Source organism: Physella acuta, unplaced genomic scaffold (assembly GCF_028476545.2).
Source record: "Physella acuta isolate Inbredline_101_S28 unplaced genomic scaffold, ASM2847654v3 ptg000565l, whole genome shotgun sequence".
NCBI lineage: Eukaryota > Metazoa > Mollusca > Gastropoda > Physidae > Physella > Physella acuta.
In genome coordinates, this window is record NW_026732084.1 from 537,143 (window position 1) to 550,524 (window position 13,382).

General features: G+C 32.4%; 1 protein-coding gene across 4 annotated transcripts in view; it reads right to left on the reverse strand.

The window, feature by feature from the left end:
* Positions 1-2,691: 2,691 nt before the first annotated feature.
* Positions 2,692-13,382, reverse strand: part of LOC131946595 (ankycorbin) — a 29,584-nt gene continuing 18,893 nt past the window's right edge. For 3 of the 4 annotated variants that reach the window (XM_059307474.1, XM_059307476.1, XM_059307473.1), the window contains 5 exons: positions 13,103-13,231; positions 10,158-11,939; positions 8,455-8,628; positions 7,685-7,750; positions 7,346-7,420 (listed from right to left, as the gene is read on the reverse strand). In XM_059307474.1, coding sequence (XP_059163457.1) covers positions 7,346-7,420; positions 7,685-7,750; positions 8,455-8,628; positions 10,158-11,939; positions 13,103-13,231 — 2,226 coding nt within the window. Of the gene's footprint in view, positions 7,215-7,345; positions 7,421-7,684; positions 7,751-8,454; positions 8,629-10,157; positions 11,940-13,102; positions 13,232-13,382 lie in introns of those variants that run through there. The other variant, XM_059307475.1, reaches the window with a different exon arrangement.

The following is a 13,382-nucleotide window of genomic DNA, read 5'->3' on the forward strand; positions in this document are numbered from 1 at the left end:
AATTTCATATGTATGTATTAAATTATTTAAATTGAATGTGAAGTATATATAGGCATGAAAAGCTGGTTCCAAAATTTTGTTGCAAGGAAGCATATTTCTCAACCAAAATTTAATATTTGTGGAGTAATTTCGGAAGACCGGAAGCAGCATTTCAACGGTATTTCCGATTTCTCAAAAAATATTTCTAATGGACCGATTTGTTTCTAGCTTTTCATATAGGTAAAGACTCAATGAGAATGAACTGTGACATAAAATGTGATTTTTAACTAGATGTTCTATTAACTTTTTAAAAATAAATCAATGTTTCCTTTATAAAGTACTATTTTTCCGCGCTATTATACACATATTGTATGCGTTCATTTGGTATTTGGTGCGCAACTCTTTAGAGTACTAAAACAATTAAACAAATAAACATATTTCTATAACCCGATTGCCCCGGAAGTGCCATCTCCCTTGATACATAAGAAAATTTTAGGGGAGATTACTCCCACTTTATTTTCTGTACATTTATTCACCTTCTTCCCCCCCCCCCCCCCCCCCCATATTTTAAACTTTTTTTTTACACAATCTAACTAAAAATATGTGCATCGGTCCAAGATGCTTTTGGGTGATATTCTAGGTCAGCTGGCAAGGAAGAGACACGCAATCCTTTTTCCCTCTGTATTTGACAGATCAGAGATAAGTAAAATGATCTTCTACGGTGCACACTTTACGTAAACAATTACCTCACGTCTCTAGACTGATGTTAAACCAAAAGATAGTAGACCTTCCGTATAAAAGATGGATGGTTGAATTGAGCCTGACAACTTAAAGGCTTCAATTGTGAATATAGATAGATCTGTGAATGGTTGACGGTCCATATCAAGCATGTATTGTATGCAGTAAACAGCAGATATACAGATGATAAAGTGGATTGACTTTGTGACAGTAAGCTCCTCGCTCAACAGAGGCGTCAAAAAGTAAGCCAAGAAGTTTACTTGCAATGAGTCATAAACAATAATTTAGGCTTCATAACATGACCTTAGTAGTTTCAGTTAGGTGGGTCTGTTTGCTGATGTTGTTTTCTTATCAATCAGTTTTGTAAAGTGTTTTAAATTGTATTTAATTAGTCTCCGAAAAACGCGCCAATATCCTTAAAATAATCTGGTGGTATCAAACAAACTGGCAGTTGGTGACAATGAAAACACCAGGAACCTAACATAGATCTGTTGTACTCACAGAACTAGGTTAATAGATATGTTGTACTCACAGAACTGTCGATAAATCTGTTGTACTCAATAGGTCAATAGATATGTTGTACTCACAGAACTATGTCAATAAATCTGTTGTACTCACAGAACTAGGTCGATAAATCTGTTGTACTCACAGAACTTTTTATGGATTGCACTGATTTTCTTGCACTATGAACCAATGTAACTTTTTATCTATTGCACTGATTTTCTTGCACTATGAACCAATGTAACTTTTTATGGATTGCACTGATTTTCTTGCACTATGAACCAATGTAACTTTTTATCTATTGCACTGATTTTCTTGCACTTTGAACCAATGTAATTTTTTATTGATTGCATTGATTTTCTTGCACTATGAACCAATGTAACTTTTTACCTATTGCACTGATTTTCTTGCACTATGAACCAATGTAACTTTTTACCTATTGCACTGATTTTCTTGCACTATGAACCAATGTAACTTTTTATCTATTGCACTGATTTTCTTGCACTTTGAACCAATGTAACTTTTTATGAATTGCACTGAGTGTCAAAGGATAACCATCAACCAAATTTTGCCTAATAAAATATGTAAGTTTGCATATATTAATTTATGATCTGATTATGTACATAAAAAGAGATAATATGTCTGGTTTGGTATAAAAAATTAACAAAATACTTTAATAATTGGTAGAACTACTGTTAGGCAAGAAATTATACATTAAATTGAATAAATATTGATTACAAGTATTCTAACAGTACAAGTGTAATAGACATTGTATTTTAAAAAACAAAATAATGGAATGTATTTATCAGATCTACAACACTCACGACAGTTTTTAAAAAGTATTCTATCACACTGAACACTGTTTTATAACTGTGGGCTACAGAGACAAAAGAATTCAATCACACTTAACGCTGATTTATAACTGTGGGCTACAGAGACAAAAGAATTCAATCACACTTAACGCTGATTTATAACTGTGGGCTACAGAGACAAAAGAATTCAATCACACTTAACGCTGATTTATAACTGTGGGCTACAGAGACAAAATAATTCAATCACACTTAACGCTGATTTATAACTGTGGGCTACAGAGACAAAATAATTCTATCACACTGAATGCTGTTTTATAACTGTGGGCTACAGAAACTGTGAAACTGAAAATTCCTTTTCTTCAAAAAGTCATGGGACAGTATATTTCTTCAAAAAATCATGGGACGGTATTTTACAACCTCTTAAGTTTTAATAAACAATGATTTTTCTTCAAAAAAAAAAATGTCCTAATAAAATCTGGAATATTCATATATTATAATTAACATTGTACATTTTGGTTTTATTGACAATTAATATTAATATACATTTGAAAAAACATGGTTATTTAGACATTTTTTGTCTTAGCTCCCCATAAAAAGTTGACAAGCAATAAGACAAGCATAGGTACACAACTGCTAGTAACAATACATGAGTATATAGAAAGGCAGTTCTTACATTTTTATTTTTTTTAATTATCGTGTTTGACAGTTGTAAATTTACAAAGAAAATTTTTGTGCAATACTAAAAAAAGTATTTAATCAACATCCATTTTGAAGTGTAAGTCTTATTCAGTATAAAACTTCAGAATAAAGTGGAGCTTTTTTTAAAACATTTAAACAATAATTGTTAGAAAGACAAGGCAAGTTGGAATGATTAAAAGTATATCACAACAGCTATTTTTTATACCTTAAGTAAAAATTGTAGCAAATGAACAGAAAAAATTATTCATATTGAACAAGGAAAGTGTGGCAAGTCAATAGCTGATTACAAAAAACTTCTGATTTTATTCAGCAGTTCTTCATGTACCGGCATCATATAGATTGGATCCTCAAAGGTGAGTTACATTTTTTTGTCTGCTTTCATAAAAACTGTGCTTTTTTGGTCACTTTTGTACAAAGTCATCCTATTTTTGGTTAGTAATATTTTAGGTATCCAAACAATATTTGGGGGGGAAAAAAAGCAAAATAAATTTTAATAATTTGCTTTTTTCTTAGCACCATGTAATTACAAAAAAAAAATTAATAATTTTTGGGAATTACCATTAAAGCTCAAAAATATATGTTTTAATAGAATTCTAACACACAGAAACACTAAAAACACACTTTTCTAATATTTAAAATGTAATAAACATTTGAAAGTACTGTCTAGTATTCTATAATTACTAAAAGCATTTCGGGCACTGTCATAAAACATTATTTTGCCTGATTGAATATCTGCATAAGTACTGTTATTTTTAAAAAAATTAGATTCAGATAAACATCTTAGTTCACAACAAGCTTTTGTTCACAATAAGTACAAAAATATTTATTGAGGCAAATAATTTAAAGTCAGTAGAATAAAAAGCTTAATAACAAGTATTTCTCTTACATATTATTTAGGGGATATGTTCCGTTTTTTTCTATTTTTTACAATTTAAGATCTAAAGCCTTTTGAATACTTATACCACGTTTGGCACATGGAAGTAACTATTAAACAGCAAAAAAGGTTTAAAACAATTTTGGTTGTCACGGAAACCCAAAAAAAAACCTCCGCCATTTTGAATTTTTCTGTAAAAATGCTAAGGCTTTTTTATTTATGCACTTATTGCAATCAAATTTAAATGCCTTATATTTCAGTATATATTAAAACTTGTCATAACAACTTTGTGAAATAGCTAATAATAAGAATTTTACAAGGTCTAAAAAATCGTACCCTTTTAGTATTCAAAAGTTACAAAATTTGCAGATCATTTACCATATACTTTTTTTCTATGAAAGCCATCACTATTCCCTCGTGACAAATTTGTATTTTTACATGAAGAACAATTACTGAAAATATGGTGTGCATTGTTTGATAAATAAAAAAGTAGTAGGCTTTTTAGTGCTAAAAACCTGCAAACTGAGAAAAACAGCCAAAAGCATCTAAAAGTAGGTCACAAAAATACCATATCTGTGTAAACTGCAAAGCCTATTGTAAGCTTTGGGCGTTTCCGAGATGATGGAAATTAAGATTATCAAATACATGAGAAATCCAGCTTTCCCATAACGCCGAATACAATATGATGATGGATATAAAACTTTTCATAGAAAGCTTGTAAGGTTGGGAAAAATTGATTATTTTTTAATTAATAGGGTCATAAAAATGGTATTTTAAACACATAAATTTTTTCCTCTCATTAAGTTATTATTTTCTTAAAACAAAAATGGACAAAGCATCCAAAAGTGTAAGAAACCCATCATGACAAAAAACCAGAAATTTGGTGATTTTTTTCGGCACATATCCCCTTAAGGCCTATAGTATAAAAAGTTGGGTTTATAACAAGTATTTATTGTGGCAAATTTTTTAAGGCCAATAGTATAAAAAGTTGGAGTAACAAGTATTTACAGAAGATTTTTTATAACACACAAAATGCACTTTAGCTTGACCAATATTCTTCCCATTAAAAATTCTAAACTTGTTCAATTCAAAACCATCTGTCTGTGTCTTCACTTTTTTTTTGCATCAAGTTGGGGAAAAAAAACAATTCTAGGAGATGTCTTTATTACCCAGACTATGTTAGTGGGAGAGGAGGGGGGGTATGATTGCCTCAAGGAAGCATGAATGAAGATGAACAGTGGCTGGCCCTTTACAAAATTTACACCAAAAAAAAGATATTTACATCTCTTGCTTGTATCATATTCATTCAAATCTAGGAGTCATTATATAATTATTTTTGGATCATCATTTGGTTGCATATCCATATTTAGGCTTTATCACCCAAACACTGCCATGTAATTCACAGACCTCTCAGACATAAGAACTGAGAAAAAGTTATTATGAACAATAAAAGTATTTTAAAAATTCTTGAGATGCTTAGTGTTAAAAGAATGAATAAAAAGCTGCAGTCGATTAATAGGTTAAATAACTACTCTCAGAAACTGTAAATAAAAAGTAATTTTCAAATACTTTTACCAGAAGACAGCATACCTATTTCATTACACAAACAGACAAAGGGTACCATAGAAGGTAGAGATATGTGGAAATGTGTGGAAATGTCTTTTGATAAATGATGTTACATGGTAATTATGTTGAATAATCATTTGCTTCATACACATAACTAACACAATAAAAAATATAAAAATCACAGTAATTGACCAAATTCACACAATTTGAGGTACCATAGTAATGAAGAAAACAGTGTAATATAAATAAAACACTATTGACAGTAGCAAGACATATTTTTACAAGAGATTAAACTTTTAGCAGAGCCATTATGCAAGTATGTAGACAACAAGGCTTCCAGTATCCTCCCCTAATTGAACTCAAAATGAGGAACACTAGATCAGGAGATGTCATCATACTATGCTGCACAAACCAACAGCAATATCATATGCTCAATAGCTCATTATGCAATCATTTGAGAAAAATAAAAAAAAAGCAACAGCACAATCAATAAAGCCTTGCTGTAGGTTAGTAACATTTGTAGTTGTTTGATTCTTTTTGTGCATGTTCATACATATTTTTCATCAATGAATATGAAAGCTCTTCACATTTTCTAGATATTTAAATGAAAATAAATGATTGGCAAATGTGTAACAAATACTTTCATTTCATTTTTAACAATTACCCCTAAATCTTTCATCATTTGGAAATCTCTTCTAATCACATATGTTCAAATACTGTAACAATAATATAGTTGATTTAACAAAAATACTAAATCATAATAATAATGTATTATTTGTATTTTGGAAGCACAAGAAGTTTCCACAACAATGTACATAGTAATAATGTACTTAGTTCAAATAAAATATATCAAAGAATTTGTATACCTAAATATTTTGATTCAGTTAAATAATGTGTTTCAATCAAGATAAGAATTGCTTTATAAGCTGTCCAATTTGTTTGTACATTAGGTAAAAAAATTGAATCTATCAAAATAAATAACTGTTTGAAAAACAGTGAGATTCACTAACGCAGTTGAGTTAGCAGGTGACATTCAGTTTACCAATAAACTACAGTGGGGATCAGCAGTTGAGTTAGCAGGTGACATTCAGTTTACCAATAAACTAAAGTGGGGATCAGCAGTTGAGTTAGCAGGTGACATTCAGTTTACCAATAAACTAAAGTGGGGATCAGCAGTTGAGTTAGCAGGTGACATTCAGTTTACCAATAAACTAAAGTGGGGATCAGCAGTTGAGTTAGCAGGTGACATTCAGTTTACCAATAAACTAAAGTGGGGATCAGCAGTTGAGTTAGCAGGTGACATTCAGTTTACCAATAAACTAAAGTGGGGATCAGCAGTTGAGTTAGCAGGTGACATTCAGTTTACCAATAAACTAAAGTGGGGATCAGCAGTTGAGTTAGCAGGTGACATTCAGTTTACCAATAAACTAAAGTGGGGATCAGCAGTTGAGTTAGCAGGTGACATTCAGTTTACCAATAAACTAAAGTGGGGATCAGCAGTTGAGTTAGCAGGTGACATTCAGTTTACCAATAAACTAAAGTGGGGATCAGCAGTAACAAAGCCTGGGTCAACATAAAAAAAAAATGATGCTGTTTAAAAATGGTGCTTTGGATTGTTTTACAAAAATAAATGAAGGCATAACCTAACAAAAATGTGTTTTACAAAAATGTGTTTTACAAAAATGTGTTTAACAAAATCTGTATGAACAAGTTATCAAAAGAAAATTGATGGAGCAAATTTTGACAATTCTGATATAAATCATTAAAAAATGGTATATGTTATTCTGTATAAATATATCTCAAATATAGCTTTTAGAATTAATGTTAACAATTAAACCTAATGAGCTATTATTTAGCCCTTCATCTTTGACCTGTTTTAGTGTTAACTTTTAAGACAACTGTGGCTAACAAGAGCTAAAGAAGAGAGCAAGTAAAAGTACATCAAACTAATGAATATAAAAGCTTAGTTTTGTAATCTAGTCTAAAACTAACTGTCTGTAAATCTCTGGTCTTGCCACATGAGCTGCTCTAGTCATCGAATTCAGCTTTGTATTCAGAAAAGAAAGAAGATGTTTTATAAAATCAACATAATTAATTATTCAAACAATTCAATCCATCCTGTTAGTGAACAAGTAAGTTATTAAATTTAACTAAGGTTATTAATATAAAATACTACTTAACAAAATTGTTCCATACTTCGTATTTCTATAATGTGATACAATGCATTTTTCACATCAGGGTCCATGTGGCCCTATAAGAGAATACAGAAACATTTGTAATATACAACTTGAACATAAAAATTTGGTGAATAAAAAAAATACAAAAATACAATGTTAAATCAATTCAATATGGATGGTTTAAATATAGTTCATTATATTTGAACCAGTGTCGGATTTCACTGAAACATTATTATATATTAATTGAGAAAACCTAATTACACTTAAAGTAATTAAACAAGATGTAATCACAATACAATTCTAAAGGAATTTCTAACAAAAATGTCCTCCAACTGTACCTGAACAGCACTTAGTAAATGTGTTCTATATGTAGTTACAGTGTCAGCATGCTTTTTCTCCCAATCCTACAAAATAAAAAGAAAATACATTATTAGTTGCTGAAACTAACTGAGGATGCTTTAATTGCTCTTGGCAGTAGCTTAACACATTTGTTTCTGATGAAAAAACTTCATGATAGAGAAAATAAAAGCAGCTGGGCATAGTGCTGACCACACTATCCCTTGATATGCTGAGGTCACAGAATCGTCGTTCAAGTCTATCTAGTGAATGTCATGTGATTAGTGCAATAAACAATGAAATGAAACAATGTGATCCTGTCGTCATTTGTCTGCAGGAAAAGAGACAGAACTCTGATGAATTCAAAAATGGGTAGGGAAGAAAATGGGAGTGGAATCCCTCTCATTGCATAGTTGTAAAGTTAAAATTGTTTCCAGTTATAACACTGACCCCGTAGATTAGGAATAACGTGTAGCATTACGAGTGTAATGAATATGTGAATGAAAGAGATTGATAAGTGAACTAGGTGGAGCATTTCCGCTTATCCCCTCTACAGAATGCATTAAATTGGTATCTCTAGATACAACTTTATATGAAAATATATCACTCTTTTTGCTATGCTTTTATTGTTATTAAAAATAACTCAGTTAGTGATATAAACATAAATCTTGTAACACATTAGGCTCATATAAAGTAATACATCTTTTATACAACAAATTGATTAGGCTCATATATTGTAATAGTTTTTATATAGAATAAATTAAATACTTACAATTATTTGAGCTTTAAGTTTAGAAATTGTTGTTTTAAGTCTGAAAATTTCATCTTGCAGGTTCTGCATTTCTTCATCCTGGCTATTTTTGTCTTTAACTAAAGCTTGATGCTTTTCTTTTAGGTTGGCCATTGATGCCAACTCTGATGCCAAAGCTTTTTTCAGATCTTCTACCTGCAATAGAACAGTGTTATTGGAGCAACTGCAACTTAGTTTAGACATGTGTTCATTGCAGTTGTAACTTTAATAAAATTAACAGAATATTAAACAGTGATATGAGTCTAATGTGGTTGTGCCATTTAACATACTTATATGTGAGTCTAATGTAATTGTACCATTCAACATATTTATATGTAAGTCTAATGTAATTGTGCTATTCAACATACTTATATGTGAGTCTAATGCAACTGTACCATTTAACATACTAATATGTAAGTCTAATGTAATTGTGCTATTCAACATACTTATATGTGAGTCTAATGTAACTGTACCATTCAACATATTTATATGTAAGTCTAATGTAATTGTGCCATTCAACATACTTATATGTGAGTCTAATGTAACTGTACCATTTAACATACTTATATGTAAGTCTAATGTAATTGTGCTATTCAACATACTTATATGTGAGTCTAATGTAACTGTACCATTTAACATACTAATATGTAAGTCTAATGTAATTGTGCCATTCAACATATTTATATGTAAGTCTAATGTGGTTGTGCCATTTAACATACTTATATGTAAGTCTAATGTAACTGTACCATTTAACATACTTATATGTAAGTCTAATGTAATTGTGCAATTCTTCTTCTTCTTCTTCTTCTTCGTTCTTAATTATTAGTGTTGAAGGGGATCGAGATTTATCTGCCATTGGGTTTGAACTCGAGACTTTGTTCGAATTTATCAACCATGAGCTTTTTGCCTACTCGACTACGCCTCCAATACAATTAAGCGTTACGTGTCAACTGGTTATGCGCCATTGAGGCCATTGACTCTGATTTCAGCCTGCTTTTCCTATTGGATTTGCTTCCATAACCTTTGTCCAACCGAGAACAAACTACAAGGCAGCAGTTGTTTCATTTTGGAGTTGTCTCTCCTAGAAGAGTGGCTGTCCCCAGCTAACGAGCCTCATCTGCCCGAGGGTTCGAACTCAAGACTTTTCGGTTTAGCAACCATGAGCTTTAACCGACTCAACCACGCCGACCCCTATTGTGCCATTCAACAGTCATACATGGGCTCTTTATAAATGTGCCAATAATAGTTGGTAGAGAAAATAATGTGCGCATAGAAATTTCAACCAATGCAATGTTTTAGTAACATGTTATTATAATAAACTTAATTAAGACCTCTTTTTAAAACTGACAAAGGAAAATGGAAGTAAAGTATTTAAGGAGATACGCGCCGTAAAAAAATCACTTTGATTACTAAAATTTAGCAATTTTAAAAGTACAGAAAAATTTAAAATGGCTGAGGTTTTTTTGGGTTTCCATAACAACCAAAATTTTTTTCAACCCTTTATTTGCTGTTTAATACTTACTTTCATGTGCCAAACATGGTAATAGTATTCAAAAGGCTTTAGATCTTAAATTGTAAAAAATAGAAAAAAAACAGCATATCCCCTTAAACTGCCAAAAGATGAAAAAAATGAACAGTAGTTAAAAAAGTTGAGGTAGGATAACAATGGAAAATAACTGTCTTACCTTTTTCTCTATGGCTACATTGTGCCTAGACAAGCCATGAATGACTATCTCCATCTGTTCTTTCTCCTCCTGTAGGTCCTTCAGCTCTTCTTCAAGTTTAACATATTCCTGTTCATTCATACTCGCGTTATTTTCACCTATATTTTGCTGTTTTGAAGATTCTCTTTCCCTTAAGAGAGCTGCTACCTCTTGCTCTAACTGCTGCACCTTCTGTTGGTCATTGGTTAGTTGCTGCTCCATCATCTCCTTTTCATTCAAAACCTCCCCCAGATCATGCTCAGCCTGCTGTAGCTTGGCATGATCTGTGGTCAGCTGATGCTCCAGAACCTCCTTCTCTTTCAGTAGCAAGTGGATTTCATGCTCCAGATGTTTGCTCCGGCCTGATTCTTCTGAGCTGTTTTGGCTTTCAATTCTTTCTTTAAGTTCCTGATTCTCACTAACTAATCCTGTGTAATCATACTCAATCTTTTCTAAATGAACTCGTTGATTCTTTAACTCTAACTCCAGAGCTTCTTTCTCTCCCAACAATTCAACAAAATCAATCTCTAATTGTTTTAGCTGCATATAGTATTCTCCTTCAGTTTTCATTTGCTCAGAACTTTCTCTCAGCTTTACATCCAAGTCTTCTTTCTCTTTCATTACAGTCCTGTAGTCCTCTTCTAATTGTTGGAATTTCTTATCTTCTGATTGACCCTGGCTGTATTGTTCAAGCTTTGACTTGAGCTCAGCATTTTCCTCAGCAAGCTTTCTATGATCCACCTTGATGGCCATATCAGTTTTTTCACTGAGATCCATTAAGTGGGATTCTAATTCAGATTTCTCATCCAACAAGTTCTTGTAATCTTCTTCAAGCTGCTGGAACTTTACCTTGTCTACTGTCCTTTTACTTATGTCAATCTGGTCTGCAAGTTTTAACTCTATCTCAATCTTTTCTTCTAAAAGTTTATTGTAATCTTGCTCCATTTTCCTCAACTGGTTCACATTTTGCATCTCCTTCCCTTTCATGTTGCTCTGCTGTAGCTGAATAATGAGTTGATCTCTTTCCTTCAAGATCTGGCTATAGGCTTGCTCCAACTGATCAGTTAAGTGGATATCTTCATCTTTTATCATCAAATCTAATTCCTTTTCTTTCAACTTTGGCACACAGGTTTGGCTGGCTTTTAAAAACTTCAGTTCAGTTTCTAATTCTTCTTTTTGTATTAATAATAGGCTTACTTCTTGTTTCAACTTCTCAACTTCTCTTGCATGTTGCTCAGTGGATTCTAAAGCTGGAGGCTTAGCTTGGCTTCTCTCTCCATCTTGTTTGATGATATATTCACTCAAGTCATGTTCTAAAGCTGGAGGCTTAGCTTGGCTTCTCTCTCCATCTTGTTTGATGATATATTCACTCAAGTCATGTTCTAAAGCTGGAGGCTTAGCTTGGCTTCTCTCTCCATCTTGTTTGATGATATATTCACTCAAGTCATGTTCTAAAGCTGGAGGCTTAGCTTGGCTTCTCTCTCCATCTTGTTTGATGATATATTCACTCAAGTCATGTTCTAAAGCTAGAGACTTAGCTTGGCTTCTCTCTCCATCCTGTTTGATGATATATTCACTCAAGTCATGTTCTAAAGCTGGAGGCCCAGCTTGGCTTCTCTCTCCATCCTGTTTGATGATATATTCACTCAAGTTGTGGCTCCCATGTTGCACTGATGTTTGGGCTGTATTCTGCCTATCAGCTGAATGCATGATCTCCTGTAGCTTGAGGTTTTCTTTAAGCAACTCTTCATAATCATACTCAAGCTGTGGAATACATCATACAATTGCATCAAAAGTAAGATAAGCACTTTTTTAATGAATTACAATTATAGTCATACAATATAGTTGATTTTCCATTTGCTTGGCGCTAACAGGGCTGCCTACCCCAAAAAAAAAAAATTTCAGTAACAAGAGCATAGATTTTCTGTAATAATTGGATACTGTCCGTAACTCTCAGAATTTGTTCACATTGTTTATTACAATGTAAATAGGACTAACAAAGTTTTATATAATCGCAACAATTATCAGCGTAATGATGGCAATCGGCTACATTACTAATGCTACTTTTTATTTTAATGAAATTGACTAATTTAAAAAAAAAACGCTGCGAAACAGCATGTACGACAAAAATGGAAAATCTCAAATAGAAATTGTTCTTGCTATGTGTAGTATGATGAAACCAATGTGAACTCAGTGACCCCTCGATTGTGTTAGGAGTTTTTTCCCACTTACAAGAACCCATGAGAGGCTGATCACACGGGTGACAATGTTTAGAATTAGTGTATTTCTTGCTGAATATTTTTTTAAAATCAGGATTTTTATCTAGGTAATTTTAAGCAACATGGCTTGATAAATTATATCTCTCTATTTACCCGTAACTTCTCAGCTACGTTTCACCCTTTGGCATTTTACCCACACCCAGACAATTTTATAAATAAATAGAAACCTACGCTCGCATAGTTTAGACTACTCTTTTACTTATTTAAAACTCAGATTTATTTTCTTGAAAAAAAAGTAGATCTAGAAGTAGATTTAATTTTAATCAAGATATTTTCCAGGCGTGACCAGACTTTTAATTACTTAGGCTTCAGACCATTTTTTTCTTTAAGAACATCACCTGCTCATTGGGTTTCAGGGACCACTGGCGGGGTCAATAAAGTTCACAACATAGACCCAACCTCTGCCGCCCGCCATGACATTGGTGAGAAGGGATGGGGGAGGGGGATTGTTACGGATGATGCTTGTAACCATAGAACCAGATAACACACAGGAATTTTAACTAGCTAAAACTCAGACCGGGAACCACACAAAAAATATCGAGTGTCAAACTTGTAAAATTACGGGCAAAGCCGTACAAGTAGGCAGCCCTCTGCAAACTAATTATGAGTGTCTGAACTATCAAATGTTGCATGTCACAAGATAATGACCTGATTTATATCTTGGTTATTTTGGCACAATTCTTCTATCTCCAAGGCCATCTGATCACGTTCTGTTGTCATCTGAGTAACTATATCATTTAAACTTTGGACTTCCTCCAATAGTATTCCATGGTCATGCTAATCAATACAAAAAATTACAATTATTATAATAGTTTCCTAAATTGTAAGCAAATAAAAAATTAAAAATCCAATGTTTCATTTTTAAATTAGAGGTTATTTTAAAATGTATACAAAATAACCTTATTAGGTAAACATAACTCTGCATGAG